At 37.9% G+C, this 19,954-nt stretch overlaps 1 protein-coding gene across 9 annotated transcripts in view; it reads left to right on the forward strand.

Annotated features, from left to right (window-relative positions):
• Scaper (S-phase cyclin A associated protein in the ER) overlaps positions 1 to 19,954 on the forward strand; it is a 375,238-nt gene that overhangs the window by 249,074 nt on the left and 106,210 nt on the right. For all 9 annotated transcript variants that reach the window (XM_004872072.3, XM_087210281.1, XM_087210282.1 and 6 more), the window contains one exon: positions 7,083 to 7,198. In XM_004872072.3, the coding sequence (XP_004872129.1) occupies positions 7,083 to 7,198 (116 nt within the window). The remainder of the gene's footprint in view (positions 1 to 7,082; positions 7,199 to 19,954) is intronic.

Below are 19,954 nucleotides of genomic sequence, written 5' to 3' on the forward strand. Positions count from 1 at the left end.
TCCTCTTGGTACATCCCTTCCTTATAGCATCTGTATGACCATATTGTGTTTATTTATTGTAATACTAGGGGATGAACCCTGTCCCTTGGCACTGAGCTACATCCCTGGTCCTGTTTATTTTTTATCTGGGGACAAAGTCTCACTAAATTGTTATGTTGCCCAGGCTGGGCTCAAATTTGTGATCTTCCTGCATTTTTAAGGCTTTTCTCACTAGACTCTGAGTGCTGGGCCAGCCCAGTGCCTGCTATTTGGCAGCTGTGGAGAGCTGAGGTAAGGAAGATTTTAAAAAAGAAAACTTTTTTTGTGAATTTTATTGGATTGTAGTAATGAATAGTGTCTTTGCTCCCCTATCTTAGAGAAAGCATTCATCTTATGTCCTGCTGCTCCCCTTTAGTTGCTGTGCCACCCTCTCTCACCTGCTCCCTTTTGCCTTAGTTCAAATGAGTCAGAAATGATAGGGTTCAGCTCCCTTTGGGAGACCCTTCCAAAGGGTCCAAGTCCTAATTAGCATCACAAAGAAATTGCTCCTCTGATCTTGAGAAAGCTTTTCTAGCCTCACTCAGCCCCACTTACCATATTACCTAAACCTTCAGCCTATAATTTGTAATCTCACTTTCTTTTGGCACCACATTCCCACAAGTTTATAATTTCAGTCTTGTGATATTCTTGCCCTCCGAACCTGAGCCGTTTCAGTGTTGGTGCCTACAGCTGAAGAACTGAGCAGAGCTGTTTCTGTAGGTTACTGGATTAGGCAGAAGCCAACAGAACTGGCTTAGAAAGCTTATTCAGGAAAAACAGGAGAAATATCAGCTTGTTATTGCTTGCTTCTTTTAAACTAACATTAAAAGATGAACATAGTGAAAATCTCCTAAGTGTCAGGAAAGTTTTTACATGAAGGAGAGAACAACCATAAAAAAAATTACTTCAGGATCCCATCTCTATAAATTAGGTGACTGAGTTCTAAATTTATGGACTAGCCAAGATCTTCTTGTGTTATCTGTAAACAGGTCTTAAGTTGCCACAGATGCTTAGAAGAAATCTAGCCTATCCTGCTAATGAACATGCAGACAGTTTTCCCCATCTGCCACCTCCATCTGAAAGGCTAGGAAGGCCCTCTTCCATGATCACAAAGAACATAATTACTATCTACAGAGAAGTCAAGTACAAAGGCCACCAGCCTTTGCAGGCCACCAAAGATTAGCAGCTGCCTCTCCTTTGATTGGGAGTAGTAATAACAGTTACTCTGGTTAATAATTGGATGGATTCCCAGGGCCATGTAATTCAGATTGAGGCTGTCTTTTTTCCTGGCCTTTAGCTAAGCTGGGTTATTTAGAATGGAGCTGCTAATCCTATTAGTGAGTTGTCAGTTGCTCAGTGGGGGAGAGCAGAGGAAGGCAGAGCCATTAAGGTGTCCACTTCATCTTCAGAGGTATTCTTTCTCAAATAAGAATTAATTATAAAGCTCCTGTAAGCATTTTCCAGTTTTACTTGTCTGAATGCAGAGTGTTTGGGAAAAAAGGAAAGGAAGTGTACATTTAGTTTACCTTCCTAGAACAAGATGTTTTCAGTCATTGAACAGATTTCACATGTGATCTACAGTGTGTGCGTCTTGTGCCCAACCCTGATTGGGAATGCAGAGATAGAAACACTGAGGCTTTATGGTTTAATACAGGGACACAGGTAACTATGGGAAAAGTAGCAAAGGATAAGGGCCACAAAAGAAAAGTAGCTAAGTATTGAGCCAAGTGTAAAGGTACACATTTCTAATCCCAGCATTCTAGGAGCCTGAGGCAGGAAAATTATGAATTCAAGCCCAGCCTGGGCAACTTAGCAACTTAGTGAGACCCTGTCTCTAAATGAATGAATGCATGCATACCTGGCAAAGTAGCTCAGTGCTGGGTTCAATCCCCAGTACCAAAGATATAAACAGACAGGTGGACAGACAGATTCATCTATCCATCCATAATTTTTAATAAAATACACAGAGAACTTTGACTTTCATTGAGGGATTCAGGAAAGGCTTATTGAAAGAAGCATCATTTGATCTGGGTCTTAAGGGGTTAGAGTAGCATTTGAACATTACAAGTTAAGAAGCTGGCAATTGGGATACAGAGAATAATTATGAGGTATGATTGAAATATATAGTAAATGTTTAAACTTTTAAAAATCCATTAAGGGCCAGGGATTTAGCTCAGTGGTTCCACTGCCTGCCCCGCTGCCCCAAGTTTGATCCCCTGTACCAAAAAAAATCCATTAAGAAAAAGACATGTTGCCATTAGTCTCCCTCAAATACTCCCTCTTGCTTTTTGAACACACTTATCTCATCATTCTTGCCACTTTCTGAAGCAGTTCTGGAGTCTTCTTTCCAGATTGTATTTAGTTGAGCTGTCATGTCTGCTTCAATGTCCTGAATTAATTCAAGCATTTCTCTTTCATGGTCATTTTGATTGAGGAACAGCCAGAAGTCACATGGTCCCAGCTCTGGTGAATAAAGTGGATGAGGACACAGCATCATGTTTTTATGAGCCTGTCTTTCTGTCGGACAGCTCTTGGCAGCAATATTCACCATATTTTTGACCACACCTCATGATAAAGAGGAGTTCCAGAACTGCTTCAGAAAATGAGAAGAACAATAGGCTAAGTGTGTTTAAAGCAAGAGGGAGTGTTGAGAGGCAGGTTAATGGCAGTATATCTTTTACTGTAATACATTTTTTAAAATGTAAACATTCACCATATACAGTATTTTGATTATCCCTAGTATGGTTAAGCATTTTTAGTGTATTTATTTTTCTGGACATTGAGAAGAGAAGAAAAGTATAAGCAGCATGTTTGGGGAGTATTCAGTCCCAATGTGGCATTAGGTGTCCAAAAATGGAGGGAGAGGAGTGTCCAGGAGGTACCAAATAACAGGCACAAGAAAGTGACTAGGAAGCAATGAGTGACTGGAGGCTTTCCGCGTCCTTAAGTCTGGTTGGTTGTTGTGTAAAAGGTATTTCTTTTTTTAAAATTTCCATATAAAGTGTCCAATAGCATGTGCTTGAGTTGTTTTGTAATGTTTCTCTCTTACTTTTAACATTCAAGCAGCTCATGTAGAGCCAACTTGACTTCCCCTTTCTGTCCCTGTAAGGTGAAGAAGTCACCTCAGACATCACAGGACTGTTTCATCTGCATTCAGTTTAGAGAGAGGCAGCAGAGTTGCTCATCTGTCCTGTGTTGAAGAACAGAATACAGAGGATGTTACTCTTCGTTATGCTTACAGGCCGTTATATTGTGTTAATCTGTCATATCTCACAGGAACTTTTTGCTCTCTCAGAGAAATAATTTCATTTTTCCTTCTTTTTTTGTGTCATTCACCATTGGGCATTGTTCTGTGGCAGGACCCAGGGCCAAGATGAGTCACTGTGCTCTTTTCAGACAAGAGAGGCTGGGCCATGCGGAGGAATGAAGCTGGTGGAATGGATAGGGTTGACAAGAGACACAGAGGAGAAGCTAGGAGGGCACCAAGCCGTGCTCTGTGGAAGAGTCCAAAGGTGGCTTGTTGCATCTTCAATTCAAGGGACACATAGCCAGAACCTCCTCCAGCCAAGGGGGGCGGTGTGAGAGGTTGTGTTTTTGTTTTTTAATTTCACAGGTGGTTTTGCACTTTGCTTTATTCCCTTGAAAAGCTGCAAATTATAGATTGAAACTTTAATAGTGCATTAGTAAAAAATTGGCTTCAGATGGTCTTTATGTTCCTGAAATTGGCTTTTATCCTGTTCAATGTCTGTAGAAGCCTATGCCTTAAGTCTTTCAAGAGGTCATATCCATGCTGTTGGCACTGCATAAAAGGCTTTGAGTCAGGGTGTTTTTTAAGGCATGGATGTATACATTAAAATGATCTGCTTTTACTCAGTTTTCTCCCCTCCACTTCTGCAGTGTGAACCCAGTGCACTCCCGCTGTGGAGATGTCCATGGGAATAGTAGGGGTGCTACTATTCCCTGTGGACACATTGGTCAGTGGTCATGTTTGCTGGGCCGGAGGGATGAGACACCTTGGTTACCAGTTCAGAGATGCCAGTGTGTAAAGACTTCACGCTGCAATGAAGTAGGAGAGGAGAGTTGAGCTCCTTCCTTCATTTTGTTAAGAGGAACTTGTCCTTCAACTTGAAAAACAGTCCCATACTTTGATCATGAAGCTCTCAATTCCATCAGGCAAAGAATGGAGGATTTTATCCTGGGATCATTCCTGATGCATTATTGACTGTGTCCCCACAGTTAAAATCATGTAAAAGTTTCTCTGTCCATTTTCCTTCTTAAGATGTCACTCAGCAACCATTGACTGGGCGCTTATTCCTCACAGACCCTTGCATAGTCTGCCTTCAGCAAGCTCAGAGTGCATTGGGGAGACAGAGAGGAAAAACTGGAGCATCATAACAGGACAGTGTGCTTGAGAACACAGTGACTGAAGAACGTGGTCATAGGAGAAATGTGATCATTGTAGGGAAGAAGCCTGTTTAGAGAGGAATCAATTCTGAAGGATCATTAGAGGGTACTTGGGCCTCATTGTATAGACAGAGAGGAAGAGTTGAATATGGTGAGCAAAGAGAGCCAGGATCACATTTACTCTTGGGACTGTTTCCTTATTGCATCTGAAGCAAGGCTACATAAATAGAGTCCCCCTGCCAGTGTCAAGAAAGGGTTCCTAGACAGGATGAGATAAACACACAAATTGAATGTAGGTTCTAGCCCACTGACAGAATAACTTTCTTCCTTGTATCAAATATTTTTAAATCTGAGCTGCTATGTAATGCATCTTTCCCTCATTTGTCCAGTATTTTTTTTGCATTATACTTCACAAAAGCATTGCTGTGTAATGGAATAAAAACCTTTAAAACTAAGCACTAGCTTTTATCTTAGAGAGTTTGGGAAACAGTGCTGTAGAGTGTGAACAAGTTGGGATGAGTCTGGAACTCGGAAAGCTGATTAACAGGTTGCTGTGAAACCTTGAGTAAGAGACTGAGAACCCAAGCTGATGAGCTGATGTGGGAGCAGCCAGCACGGGTGGAGGCAGGCACCAAGGGCTGGAGCAGACTAGGATGGAAAACCTGGCTCCTGCGCAGGACCATGGAGCCAGAGCAGGGTGGAAACTGGGAAGAAAGAAGCATCTAGAGGGCACATGTGCTTTGGAGTCTGCTGGGAGTTGGCTCCTTGCCCTGTGCATTACTGTGGCTTCTCCATTCGTGTTTCAAAGAGATGTTTTATTTTTAATATAGTTATACATTTTTAATATTCTTACATATTTTATCGATTATTCCTATTTGATTATAAGATGAAAGAAGGTGTGTTAGGTATTTAGTACCTCACCTTGATGCAGAATCACTCTGTCATTTTCCCTAGACTTCAGTTGCTTCCATGGTACCTAAGGCCTGGCACTGGTAACTGCCAGCAATAACTGTTTACTACCAAACCAAGTCCAGAAAATATTCATATGTACTATATGACAGCTACATGAAGTCTACATGAAGTTCCATAATAGACCAAACTAGAGTTCAAACAAGTGGTTATTTCAGGTGGTTGCAAAAGGAATACTACACAGCAAGAAAAACGAGTGAAGTGGTGCTGTAGGCAGCAACATAGATGAATTTAGAAACAATGAGCAAGTGAAGGTAAATGTGGTAAGATATATAAAGTATGATTCATATAGATTTGAAAAGAAAGCAAAAATAATTCATGCTTTTGAAAGTCAGGATAATCTTACATTCAGGGAAGAGGTAGAAATAATGAATGGGGTTGCTGCTAGGCAGCTATGGCAAGTCACAGAGCTTTATTTTTTAATTTTGGAGTTGTTCCAGTGTTCAGTTGGCTGTAACTCATTCAGCTGTAAGATTATGTACAGTGCAATTTTCTCTGTACATATTATATGACAATACAAAGGCTATTATTTTCTAAGTATACTGATATCCTAACATAATAAGAAAGAATAGTAGCAGCATTAGTTTTAAATAAATTACTAAGCCACCTAAGTCTTGTAATTTTCTGATTGTTAGTTGTATTGCAAATAGACATTTTTCCATTCATAATGAAGTTATTAATTTTTATAAAGTATGTGTTTGTCTATTTATGTGTGTGTGTGTTACTGTACACAGAGGAGGAACAGTTAGATGACACACACCTGGTTAGGCTGCAGACCCCCACACATGCTCTGGGGCCATTGATTAACAGGTTATGAGCTCAGAACATTAGAGAATCAGGCACATGTGTTTGACAGGACCTATGGATACTCATATCATGTCCATCCCTCTCCATCCACCAAAAAACAAAAAAACAAAAAACTTAAAACTCTAGTGTTTCAAAGCAATGCCCAGTCTTTGTGAACTATAGAACTCTGCATTATATATGATGTGATGATTCTGCCTAGGCTTAAAAACTAAGGTAGGGTAGCATGGAATTACTCTTCGCTTTCCCGTGCCCAAGGAATGCAAGGAACATGGAGAAGTTCCTTCCCATAGAATTGTACACAATTTGGAAATTGTGTAGAAATAATTAGAGGCCAAGTTCTAAAATGGTTACTTAATATTCTCCAAAAAATAGCTTAAGTATGAAGAAAAAATGTGGTTGTTAGATTGTCGTGTATTACCAGATAAAATCATTCTAGTAGAGTGAATGTTTGTGGAATTCAGTTTATTTTGTAAGGTAGAAAGTAATATTACATTATGTGGTTTTTATTTGGTAAAATTTCTGTATAAAATGACTTTTCCCTCTGCTTTCTTTGTTTCACCTGTGTTAAAATCTTAACTTACCCAGAGAAGCCTGTCCTGACCCTATCCCCAAAGTGTAATTGGTTCCCCCATTATTCTCATGAAGAACTTAAAGTCACATTACTGAACATTGGCCCTGTTCACTGAATTTTAAGCTTAGTAAAGTCAGTGACATGTCTTTTATATTCATCACTACTAACCTCCATTTCCTTACACTGAGTAAGCATTCAGCAGGTATTTGTAGGGTAACTAAACCAACTGAATGTTTTGTAGTAAAACTATTTCATTTAGTTATAATTTTATGCCTGGGAAATTTGACTAACTTCTGTTTACATTTCTGTCTAGAATGTGGCAGATCAGATTGCATTTCAAGTTGCTGGTGGATTAACAGCCCTTGAACACATCCTTCAAGTGGCAGTCCCAGCCACCAACGTGAACACAGTTTCACGAATTCCTCCTAAGTAAGTATAGTTTTTTAATCTGTTTTTCACGTTTCATTTGTGAGTCATTCCTTCCCTATATGGCTTCCATATGCGACCACAAGAAAACTAGGCATATTCAGGTTGAATAACAAAAGTTTGCACCTCCCATTAGGGAGAAAATTGATCCTAAAATGCCTTATTAGGAAATCTCTTCAGTGTATAACCTGTGCTAATTTTAAATCAAGAAAAATTGATGAACTCCTGGGCAGTTCTGCTTCCAGAAATTGAAGAAAAATGAATAGTAGTAACAGAAAACGTTGGCTGTTGGCTTATAAAGAGGTGAACACATTAGCAAAGACCCCACACAGGAAGAGCATTCTGAGGCCAAGACTGCCATAGTCTGGAGTCCCAGCCAAATTGCCGCTAACTGAATTGCACTTTGGTCACTAACTGTAAAATGCTCTTTGTCATAAGGATCCTATACAGCGATCAGACCTAATCTCTGCTTTTCTGTCCTCTTGGGTCACCTTTCAGACCCTGGCCTCCTGGGATATAATAGCAGAGAGTGTTATTTCAGAAGTACTGTATTTCAAGGTAGAATATGCACAATTTCCGGGCACTTTGTGGAGACTCCTGTGTTGAGAATTCTAATGAGAAGTTTTGATCAAAGTTAATTTACACCACTGAGAAACCTTTTTACTACTTAGCACAATAAAGGAAATGTGTCGTTTGTCCACAGGATACAACAGGGGAAAAAATCCAAGCATTTATCTTTTTTCCTGAGAGACATTATGATGAAATAGAAATAGCACTTAATTTGAAGTCTTACAAACCTGGGTTCCAGTTTGACCTTAGTCTGTTATTAGCAAGGAGAATTTGGGCAAATGCTTTCCTCTCATTCAGTTTCCTCATTTGGAAAAATGTGAATCATACTCTACAGTGCTGCTAAGGGGATCAGTGAAGTAATCATGTGAGAGTTCTTTGTAGTGTTTCAGAAATGTTGGATGAGAGTTTTTAAATAGTACTCGTGCCTGACTCAAGACAGTGTAGTCTACTTAAGAAGAGATACGGACATTCCTGGTTTGATGACTGAGTTCTGTTCCTGTGACTGGGTCATTAACTGAAGTGGTCACTGAATGATGAATTGTATATAGTATGTACATTACGATATTCAGAACAAAAAATCAAAGGAAACTCCAACTTGACAACCTTGCTTTTTTTTGTATAACTCTTACATTCACTAGTGTAATGTATAAGAGAATATAAAACTATAGTATCGTACTATACAGTACAATCAGCAAAAACCACAGTGCTGTATAAACAAGGTGTACTATATAAAAAAAGACATTGAGGCTCCATCAACAAGATGTACAGAACTGTACAAAAAAAGGCAAGTCATAAGTCTGAACAGTTGTTAAACAGGTAGGTCATTAAACAAGAAACATCTGTATTTCCAAGTCCAAATTCTTTGAGTTCCTTTGCTCCACTGACAAAGTACATATGAAGGAAGGAAGGTGTAGATATCCTTCAAGCCATGGTATCTGCAGGCAGAAAGCTCCAGGTTCAGCAGCAAAAGGCAAGAGGAATTCTAGAACTACTGGAGATGTAAGCGTAGAATCAGAGCATGCTGGTGGACATAAGTCGGGAGATTAATTTAAAAACACTTTCATTTTCCTTCCAACTCCTCTTTGCATAAAGCCCTGTCCTGGCCTTGGGCTGCCCCTAGTACCTGGGTTCTCACTTCGCTCTCAACCTACCCAGACCTTCCTCCCATCCCTGAGGAAAGCTCACCCTCCAGCTCCATGAACCTTGGCCACCTTAAAACACTCTCCTTCCTGCCTCTTGTGGCATTTCAGGCTCTTACTGAGAAAACTGGTTAGAATATGCTACATCATTTAATTTTCCTCAGTGATAAACAGCAGAGGCTTTGAGAAGTATAAGCCAGTGTCTTAATGTTGACATTGTAAGTCTTATGATGCAAGCCGGATGCAGCTCTGAGCACTGTGTGAATGAATAAACCAGCTCCCTGTCCATCTTCTCACCACTCTGCCTGACTCTGTTTGCACTTCACACAGTGCCTCAGGAGTTAGATTTCCTGCTTTGTCTTGTGATTACTGCAAGACTACTTCCTATGAATGAACATATGCTCCTAGCACTTTTTTAAGCATGAAAATAAGAATCGTACTGCTTTTGAAAACTTAAATTTTTAAAACTTTTCCAAATCCTCAGTGGGTTGTTTTGCTTTTACCGGAAGCAGAGATAGCCCATACAGCTGCTTAGTCCTTTTCATGTTGTTATTGAAAGACTTAGGATGCAGTATCCAAAGCCAACCTTCCTAATAAATATGCTCCAGTAAAATTGTTTGCCAGGCTGAGAAAGCTCACCCTGGAACAAAGGAATTTTCATTCCATGTTGTATCTTCTTTTGGGAAGACTCATGTTATTCTGCCTCCAAACTTTGATCACAGAAAATGAATACAAATGAATGGATAACATACGCTAGCCCTTTTTTCTGCTTAGACAAATAAGTTACTTATCATAGCTTTTAATATTTGAAAATAAAGGTGGCTTGCCATTTTCTTTGGGCTTAAATAACACCCCATGTAATGTAAATAAGAGAGTGGATTTGCTCTGGATGAGAGCTTTGTTGTGCTTTATAACATGTTCATATGCTGTAGTACCAATGGGAAACAGTGTGAGAGTCAGCACTCTCTGACACCACACCTACCCATGTCTTTCCAGCAGCAGTAAGAGCTCAGCAGGAATGGCCCCTGGGCTTAGCCTTCCCCGTGTCACCTTTTCCTACTTGGTATTCATAGTTCCTGACACTCTGGGATAACACAAAAGCTTGGGAGTTAACTCTATAGCTCCATAAGTTTGTTCTCTCAGGGCACTTACCATGTTTCTTCTCATAGTAGACTTGTCTGTATGAAGCAAACAAAAGCATGGTATAATGGAAAATAAATCAGACCCTGCTTAAACTTATGCTTTTCATGTCTTAGCTGTGTGACCATGGTCTAAATTACTTAATATAACAGAGCCTCAATTAAATAACAAAACTAATACTTACCTTGTAGGACTGTGATGAGGATTTAAAGTGCATGTCTTCACTAAGTCGCTTCATAAAGATAGCGCTTAGTTGTTACCAGTTTTATTGTAGTTATTGTTTTGACTCCTCATTACACTGCCTCTCACTGATCTTTCGATCCCTGTGTTTGTCACTTTGGCATCTGAGAAGCTATAACCTATTAATTTTATTTGAACTTTTTTGTTCTAAATCTGAACTTCATCCTAGGAATTTTTGCCTACTCAGTTAAGATCTTTTGATTGTGAATTGGCCCCTAATTTAGTTTCTTTTTCTTTAATTTGTGCCAGTCCTAAAGTTCCATAGAACATATGTGTCTTCATCTCATCATTGAAAAAGCATCAGATAGGTCAGAGAAGAGCTCTGTTTAGCAGTGTGGTGTCTACTGTCTTGCCAGTTTCTCCATTTGTGGTACTGTAGGCTCCCCAGCTAGATCATAATTACTTGGAATCAAGAGACATAGTAAATGCATCATTTGTAAGTCATATGACATCTTACAGTTGTTTAAATACATGAATACGTTCTTCCTCCAGTATGTGAAAACAGCGAAAAAATATATCCATTTCAGTGACCACATCACAGCTTAGTAGGGCCCTCCTGATTTCAACCACACTGTTACTTAAAGTTTAGACAATGGGTGTAGGGGGATTGTCTTTAAATTTTTGCAAATATATATATGTATCATATACACAATCCTGCTACCTACTCAAAAAGCCAAAGAGAATTCTAAAATTGTATTTATCATTGTCCTTATCACAACTTTAGAATCAGAGCAGACTTAATAGGTATAAAATTGACCCAATTTAGTCTATGAGGAAAACTATCTGCTTCTATTGCTGTGACCTTTATAAAGGATACCTATTTATTCGTATTAGTAAAGGTATTTATTACTTCATTACAGTCTGTTCATTTATCTGATGGTAGTAAATCAGTACTATCCAGGTAAAGCAGTAGTCATTAAATATAATAATTTTTAAAAACTCTTAGAATGACATGAAGTAGAGCTATCATAACTAGGAAGATAATTTATAAGGTATCACAGATTCTTCAACATTAACTAGAACTCATGACATTATGCAGTTTATCTGTTTTGTAACATTGAACTATGTGGTCTTTGAATTGATGAGACAGAAGCTGGCACTTATGAGTGTTCTCGGTGTCCAGCACTGTGCCAGATATTCTACACACATTACCCTCTTTACCCCCCAGTCTAGTACATGCTGGCCTCTGCTAGGTGAGCCTTGGGAAGACTGCTATCTGGAGTGTGACTGCAACTTGAGAGAACCATGCTATTCCTTTTGAAAGAATGTTTGTTCTTTCCATATGGCAGAAAGAATGTCAGCATAATTCTCCTGTGACTGTTGATTTTGTCCCCAAAACCTTATGTGGCCTTCTTTTGGGCCCGTGAAGACAGACACATTTCATCTTATAGTGGAAAAGAGTTTATAATGCCATTGTGTTCCAGAAGCATGTAAATAATCTAGGGCTCTAGTCCTGATGCTCACAGAAACTAGGGATTTCCTGCTTGGGATCATTTATATGCCTGTGTGGGGATGGAAACAAGACTGAAATGAAGCCTGTCTTAGGGAACTTACAGTCATGGAAAAAGAGATATACTAAACTCTGAATATCACTAATAGTGGCCTGCCTCTCACCTTTACAGAACAGATGCCCTGGTGGCACACACAAGGCTCTTGATAGAAGGAATGTTTTGCTGCATGTCCTAAGTCTGTAAACTTCATTCCCTGAGATGCCTGGCCTTGCCTGCTTCTCTGTGATGCCAGTCTCTTGACTCATGGATCTATTCTCTTTGGGGCTTATCTACTGTCAAATCTGTGCTTTGTCTGCACTTTACAGCACAATCCAGACTCTCCCAGTTGTCACTATGAGCTTCCTTCCCGGTTACCCTTTCTCCTCTTCTCTTGGCTTGCTGTAATCACTGCAGCACCCTTTCTTTTGTTTTTTCCTTTTTTGTTTTTTCGGGGGGGCATTGTGAATACTACTTGTTATAGGCATTGCACTCATGCCTAAGCAGGTACATTTTAGGCCATGTGGTTCTTCCTTCGATGGCTATAGCCAGTTAAACTCAAGAGGACAGTCAACTCAAAAGCAACCAATCTAGGGCTGGGAATTAGCTCAGTGGTGCTGCCACCTGTCTCGCAAGCGCAAGGTCCCAAGTTTGATCCCCGGTACCAAAAAAAAAAAAAGGGTTAAACTGGGCCACTCAAGTCTCCCCCTTAGAAATTTGCGGTAAGGAAATCAGAAACTTTAAATCATTTTTTTTTTCTTAAGCACATGTATTTGAATTTGAAAAAGCATGTGTAGTAACTTCTGGGATGGCCATTACAGGTCTATGTGCGTTCCAAGTTTAGCAGGATTTAATGGAGGCCATTTGGGGCAAAAAAAAAGAAAAAAAGGAGGCAGTACTGCTCCATGAGAGAGGAAGGGAAGTGAAAGCAGCCCCAGTCCACAGAGGTGGCATTGTTCCTGTCCTCCTGAGGGCTGGTGGTTCACTTTCTCCTGGATTCACGTGAATGCTCCCAATAGCCTTGCAATAATGGCTCTTTTTACTTCAAACATTTTGAGTGAATTTCTTTCCCTTCTGACCAAAAAGCCTGATACTTTTAAATGTAATATTAAAGATTCTTAAAACTGGATAATGTTTAAAAATACTTGTTTTTCTAAATCCTTTCATATCAAGGAAGCATGAATGAATGTTCATGATTGAAAGTAAGAATGAAGAGAACAAGGTCACTCTACAAATTCTCTAGGGCATAGTTTTGTGTGTGTGTGTGTGTGTGTGTGTGTGTGTGTGTTACTGGGGATTGAAACCAGGGCCTTTGCACTGAGCTACATCCCCAGCCCTTTTTGTTTTGTTTATGTTTGTTTTTTGAGACATGATCTCTCTATGTAGTTCAAGTTGGCTGTGAACTCACTTTGTAGCCCAGAATGGCTTTGAACTTTCAGTGATCCTCCTGCCTCGGTCTCCTGAGTGCTGGGATTACAGGCATACACTACTGTACCCAGCTATCCCCACCCTTTTTTATTTATTTTGACACAGGGTCTCTCTGAGTTGCTAAGTTGCCCATCCTGGTCTAGAATCTGCAGTCCTTCTGCTTCAGCCTCCCAGAGTTATCCTGTATAATCATTTTACATGAATAAAGGAATTAAACGTCAAATGCTCATCCAACAAGCTGGGACTGGTTGACCTTTTTTCTACTAACTTCAGTTTGTACAGAAAATGATGTATATTAAACTTGCTGTCTCTAAACTCTAAGGTTAAAAAATACTGTTATTCCTGTGAGATGCTGAAGATTTGTTTTTATTCTGTTTGTTTAGCTTTTACCTTTTAGTGGGGGAAGCATTGCTTGATTGATTGGTTTTTGGTTTGAAGTTTAGGTATCATGATGATTTATTGGTGTGGATACAAGAAATGATTTGTGGATCAGTCATTTCTTTCACCGAACTGGTGAGGAATGACTCTTAACAGAAACTGAGAAAGCTGAACCAACAACCACTTGTAGCTATTTGTAAGTGTGAAACAAAATGTTCAGAGAAGATTTGGCAGTGAAGTATGAAAGAGAAACAGCATTTCTGTGTTACTTAAACACCCTTTTTCAAAGCTCAGATCAGCTGGCAAATATGATGTACATTTATCATAGGATTTACTTCCCGATGTGGGTGGTGTAGAGTTGGAACACCTGTGTGTCTGCTACATCAGCCTGTTAGTAAATGTTAATGGAATAGTAGTAATTACCAATATAGGTGAAATTTAGAATACCATCCACTGTCGCCTATTTCTAGGCAGGACTATTTTAATATACTTATAAATATCTAATTTTAGATTGAGGTTTACTAAAAGTGAATAACTTTCCCCAGCAGACAATAAAAGTTAAAAAAAATTGTTTTGCAAGCTGATTAGCTAAAGTGATTGATAAGTACTCTTCTTCATTTGACATATTGAGGCATTTTGTTTATGTCTCAAAAGGCTTTACAGAGATGGTTACAGTTGACAGCTGCTGTACCACTAATAAGATTAAAGAAATTAGTTGTGTCAACTTTAATCTGCTGTTTAACACTACAGACCACCTGGGGTCTTCTCCAGACCCAGCATGTTTAATTGTGAATTTTAAGTTACATAACCAGATCCTACTTAAGAACACACCTAAAGACTTGTTAATAATCTTAATTGTCTTGTATTAACAGATTTATATTAGCAATAAAAATAATGCTTTGACCACAGAGTTTTAAATTAATTTATTAATTTGATGTCGCCCTGCATTTTTAAATATGTTGTTATAATCTTTGAAACATAACACTTCCTGAGTCAGGGGTTAATTAAAAGAAATGTAGACATTCTAAGTAGGTTAGTGTTTAAAATATATATGACATCCCATCTAAAATTAGAACATATCTCTAAGGAATAGTTAAATCACCTATTCTATTTGTGCCAAATTTACCAATTAAACAAAAACTCTTGAAATAATACATCCATTAATACATTAATGATTTCTTCTTTCTTTGAGACATCAAGTTAGGAAAATAGTTTGATTTTAAACTTGATGTTACATTTTATGATGTGATATTCAGTATAATAATCATCTGTGATTGTTTTATTAATTTATGATCTAAACTCAATGGTAAGATACATGTAATTTACACCCTCACAGTTGGAATTGGTCAGCAGGGTTAGTAAGCATTCCTCAAAGAGCACTATCTGAACTGATGTGCTGCTCCAGAATGTCTGCTTCTCCCGCCGTCTGCACCCACTCTAAATGTTCTAGCCTCAGCAAACATAGAGCAGGGAAACAGAGAAGATGATAGGGATTGATTGTAACCACCACAGTACCATTTGGAGAAATTTTTCCATTTCATCCACTCATACTCTGATCCAAATACTACATTCTTCATTGCAATAAAAACTTCCCAAATTGTATTACAAGTCGGACTTCTCTGTGGTCAGAAAATGTCAAAATTGAATAATCTGTTTCTCTTTAAATATTTTACATCATTCTTTACCCTAGTTTCTTGCTAAGAAAATATTTTATTACTATGACTTGTTTATGTAATTGTACTAATATAATATCTTCCAATTTTATCAATAAAATAAGAATAAAATATTTATATATACAAGACTGCATATAGGACTTCTTACAAATGACCGCATATAGGACTTCTTTTTTATGTCACATGCTACTTTCCTGTACTTCTATTTCATATATTTTATTCTAAGCACCACTCTACTTTTAAAATATATTTGGTACAATAACCTCAATGAATGGTATCAAAATGAGACTCCATTGAAAAATGTTCTCCCTTGCCACAATAAATAATGTTATAACCATAATGAGGCTTCTTTTTCTGTTAAAAACTATAGGCCAGGAATTTAGCTCAGTGGCGCCGCTGCTTGCCTCCCAAGCACAAGGTCCTGAGTTCCCTGGTACCAAAAAAAACCCCCCAAAAACCCAAAAAACTATTAATTCTCCATGTTGATTTATGTTTGAAATTTATTGTCTCAGAAACACACTTCATAAAGTCATTCTGTGAAGATGAACTAAATGGATCTGATACCACCATATATGTTTGTAAATGAGAATTAGTTTGTTTATTTTAAAATATTTAAAGATTGCATAAACCTTTCATGTTTGCTAAACTGAGAAGTTTGACATCTTTACCTATTTTTGGAGGAAAATATTATATGCATTAATTCTGTTAGTTGAGGTATATTTGAGTTCCTGCTATAGACTAGGAAGTGTTTTAGGTGCAACTGATAATGAATATGTGAAAGATCTGAATAGACCTTTCAGCAGAGAAGACATATAGGTGGAATAGAAGCAAATAAAAAGATACCCTCCATCAATAGGAAATAGGAATTAAAGCCATAATGAGATACTTGAACACACTAGTTATAATTGCTCAAACTTATGACCAGTCTTATTTTGGTACAGTTCTATACATCTTGTTTGTAGAGCCTCAATACCTGTTTTTTGTACAGTACACCTTTGTTTATACAGTACTGTAGCTTCTGCTGATTATACTAAACAGTGCTGTAGTTTTATATTCTGTTATACATTACAGTAACACATAGAAGAGTTATGCAAATAAAAGCAAAGTCATCAGGTTAAGAGTTTCCTTTGACTATTTCTCTGTTCTGCATATTGTAATGTATGTAGGTATTATATACAATTCCTCATTTAGTGACCAATTCACTTAATGACACTAGTGGCAGCAACTGAACTCAGTCGTTAAACGAGGAGTGTCTATATTTACTATATGGCCATGCCTGGCTAGTTTTCCCAAAGAAATAAAAATACATGCTCTCACAAAAACCTGTAAATGTACACTGATAGAAGCTTTACTCATAATCACTTAAAACTAGAAATAATGCAAATATTCTTCAGCTGCTGAAAGAGTAAACAATATCCACCCAATGATAGACTATTCAGCAATAAAAAGAAACAGTATTCAAATAAGCCTCATTACAAAAATAGATTTTTTTCTAGTCCAGTCTATGTGGGGTTTTTTCCCTTGACCTGTTTGATCTGCAGAAATATGTAAGTACATTTTTTAAAAAGAGTAGGAGGACCACACTTCCTGATTCAAAATATATTAGAAATTTACAGTGATTAAAGCAGAATGATACTAGCATAAAGACCACTGAAATTAAGTAAGAGATTTCAGATATAAATCTATGCAAATGTGGTCAACTGATTTTGACAAGATTGCCAGGACTACAAAATGGGGAAAAGATAATCTATCTCCAAAAAATAATGTTTGGAAAACTTGATATCCACATGCATAAAAAAATGAAATTGGAACTTTAACTTGTATCATACACAAAAATCAACTCAAAATAGATTAAAATTTTCAACATAAGATTGGAAACTATAAAACTCCTTGAAGAAAACATAGAGGAAAACCTTCATACACATTGATCTTGGTGATGAATTCATGGATATAATATCAGAAGCATAGGCAACAAAAGGAAAAAGGAACAAGTGACTACATTATACTAAAAGGTTCTATGTTATCGCTAGAAACAAAGTGAAAAGGGCTGGGGATTTAGCTCAGTGGTTCTCCCACCTGCCTCACAAGCGGAACATCCCGAGTTCAATCCCTGGTACCAAAAAGGAAAAAATAAAGAAACAAAATGAAAAGGCAGCCTACAGAATGAGAAAATATTGCACCAGGGATTTAGCTCAGTGATTCTGGCGCCTGTCTTGCAAGCAGAAGGACCTAAGTTCGATTCCCATACCAAAAAAAAAAAAAACAAGAGAGAGAGAAAATATTTGCAAATCATTTATTAGATAAGGGAGTAATTTCTAAAATATGTAAGGATTTCCTACAACTCAGCAATGAAAATACTGACAACTCAATTTAAAAGTGAACAAAGGACTTGAATAGTTATTTTTCTGAACAAGGCATACAAATGGCCAAAGGTCCATGACAAGATGCCCAATGTCAGTAAGCATCAGAGAAATGTAAATCAGAACCACAATGAGATACCACGTCATCCCCTGGACACCACCTCACAGTTAATGTACTCATCATCAAAACCAGAAGACAACAAACCCATGTGGACCATTGGTAAGATTGCAAAACAGTGCTGCCCCTATGAAAAAAGTATCCAGGGTTCCCTAGAAAGTTAAAAATAGAACTGTGCTACTGTATAATTGGTCCAGTAATCCTGCTTCTGGGTATTGAATCAAAAGAAGTGAAACACTTCCATATCCATTATATCCCTATTCATAACAGTGACAAATGGAAACAACATTGATGTTTATGGATAGATGAAGATGAAGAAAATGTGGTCTCTACATAAATGGAACATTACTTAGCCTTAGAAAAGGAAAGTCTGCATTTGTGATAAGATAGATGAACCTTGAGGATATTATGCTATGTATAACAAGCCAATCACAGAAGAACAAATACTATGTGATTCTACTTGAATGAGACATCTAAAACAAACTCACAGAAGCAGGGTATAGCCAAGGCTGCCCAGGGGAGTGGGAGCAAATGGGGAGTTACTATGAGTGGATATAAAGCTGCGGTAATGCAAGATGAAAAATTCTAGAGATCTGATGTACAACATTGTGCCTAAATTAACAATATTGAATGGTACACATTAAGTCTTTGTGTGCCTTTTTGGATACAATAAAATAAATTACAAAAAAATTTAAAGGAACAGAGCACTGATGCTTACAGTAACCTGGATGACTCTCAAATACAGTGTGCCTAGTGAATGAGCCCCAGCTCAAAGGTTACAGATAGGTTGACTCCATTTATATGACATTCTGAGAAAAAGCAAAACTTAACAGAATAGAAAAATGCTATGTGATTGCCCAGAGTTGGGAGAGAAGCTGACTTCAAAGGGGATCACTGGGGGAACCTGGGGAGGTAATAGAACTGAGTGCAATCCTCAAAATTGTACTAAAAAGCTGACTTCTAATTATATGCAATTTATTTGAATGCAAACAAATTGTGCTTCAGTTTCATATTTTACATATTAAAATAAAAATAGTATGATATATAAGGAAAATAAATTTAATAGCAAACTTTTCAGTAACAGTGCTTTATTTCAGAAGAAAATAGAGTAACATTTTAAATATACTTTAGAAAAGAACATACATGCCAAGAGCTGGTCTTCCTTAGAAAAGGTACAGACACATTTCTGCCAGCTTGCAAGAACTCAGGAACTATTGCTTTTATAAGGTCTTCCTGAGGAGTTTACTAGGCAACAAGCTTCAGATAAGCAAGTGGACACAAATACATTGACATAGGACTGATGGTGAGCATTAAATGTGTCATTATAGGACTAAAATTAATGAAGATTGAGAGGAGGGATTATAGAATGAAATGACTGTATGTTCAAATAATGTAGCTAGTATAATGATAAAAATTAAGAATGGGGGTTGAATATAGCATATACCAAAAAGTGAAACTATTTTGAACAGCCATAGTTGGTGTGGTACTATTAAGATTGTTATTCTGAAATTGTTATTATAATGTAGCATAAAATAAGTAGTTATATTCTATTATTTTCTGTGCCCTTGAGAACCAGCATTCTCAGTGTGAAAAGAGAGAGAACTGTTATTAAAAATTAAAGAAAAAAAATCCCTTGGTCCCAAATTTGATGAAATTCCCAAAGTTCTTTATCTTGGGGTATAGGAGTGGATATCGGGGAAGTTCCCAGATCTGTTGATTGTAAAGGCCTAGAAACAGTGACCATGTCAGTAGAACTGAGACTCCTTGGGGACAGATTATGGGTTCGATGGTATTATTTCCCATTGAAATAAGCCAGTGTTATTTCAATTAAAAGCTGATCCAGGTCTTGCCAACCCACAGTGTGGGAAAAAATCTTCACCTGCTCTTCCTCAGACAAAGGTCTACTATCTCGAATCTATAAAGAACTTTAAAAGATCAGACCTCCCAGATTTAAAGACCCAATCAAAAAATGGGCATCTGAAATGAACAGACATTTCTCAGACAAGGAAGTAGGAATAGCAAATAAGTACATGAAAAAATGTTCAACATCACTGGTCATTCGAGAGATGCAAATGAAAACAGTGCTGAGATTCCACCTCACACCAGAAAGAATGGCTGCTATCATGAAATCAACCAATAACAAATGCTGGCGGGGCTGTGGGCAAAGAGAAACCCTGCTCCACTGCTGGTGGGAGTGTAGACTGGTGCAAGCATTGTGGAAATCAG

Source organism: Heterocephalus glaber, unplaced genomic scaffold (genome assembly GCF_053883595.1).
Source record: "Heterocephalus glaber isolate CG9 unplaced genomic scaffold, H.glaber_assembly_v1.0 deba00001140, whole genome shotgun sequence".
In the NCBI taxonomy this organism is placed as follows: Eukaryota; Metazoa; Chordata; class Mammalia; order Rodentia; family Bathyergidae; genus Heterocephalus; species Heterocephalus glaber.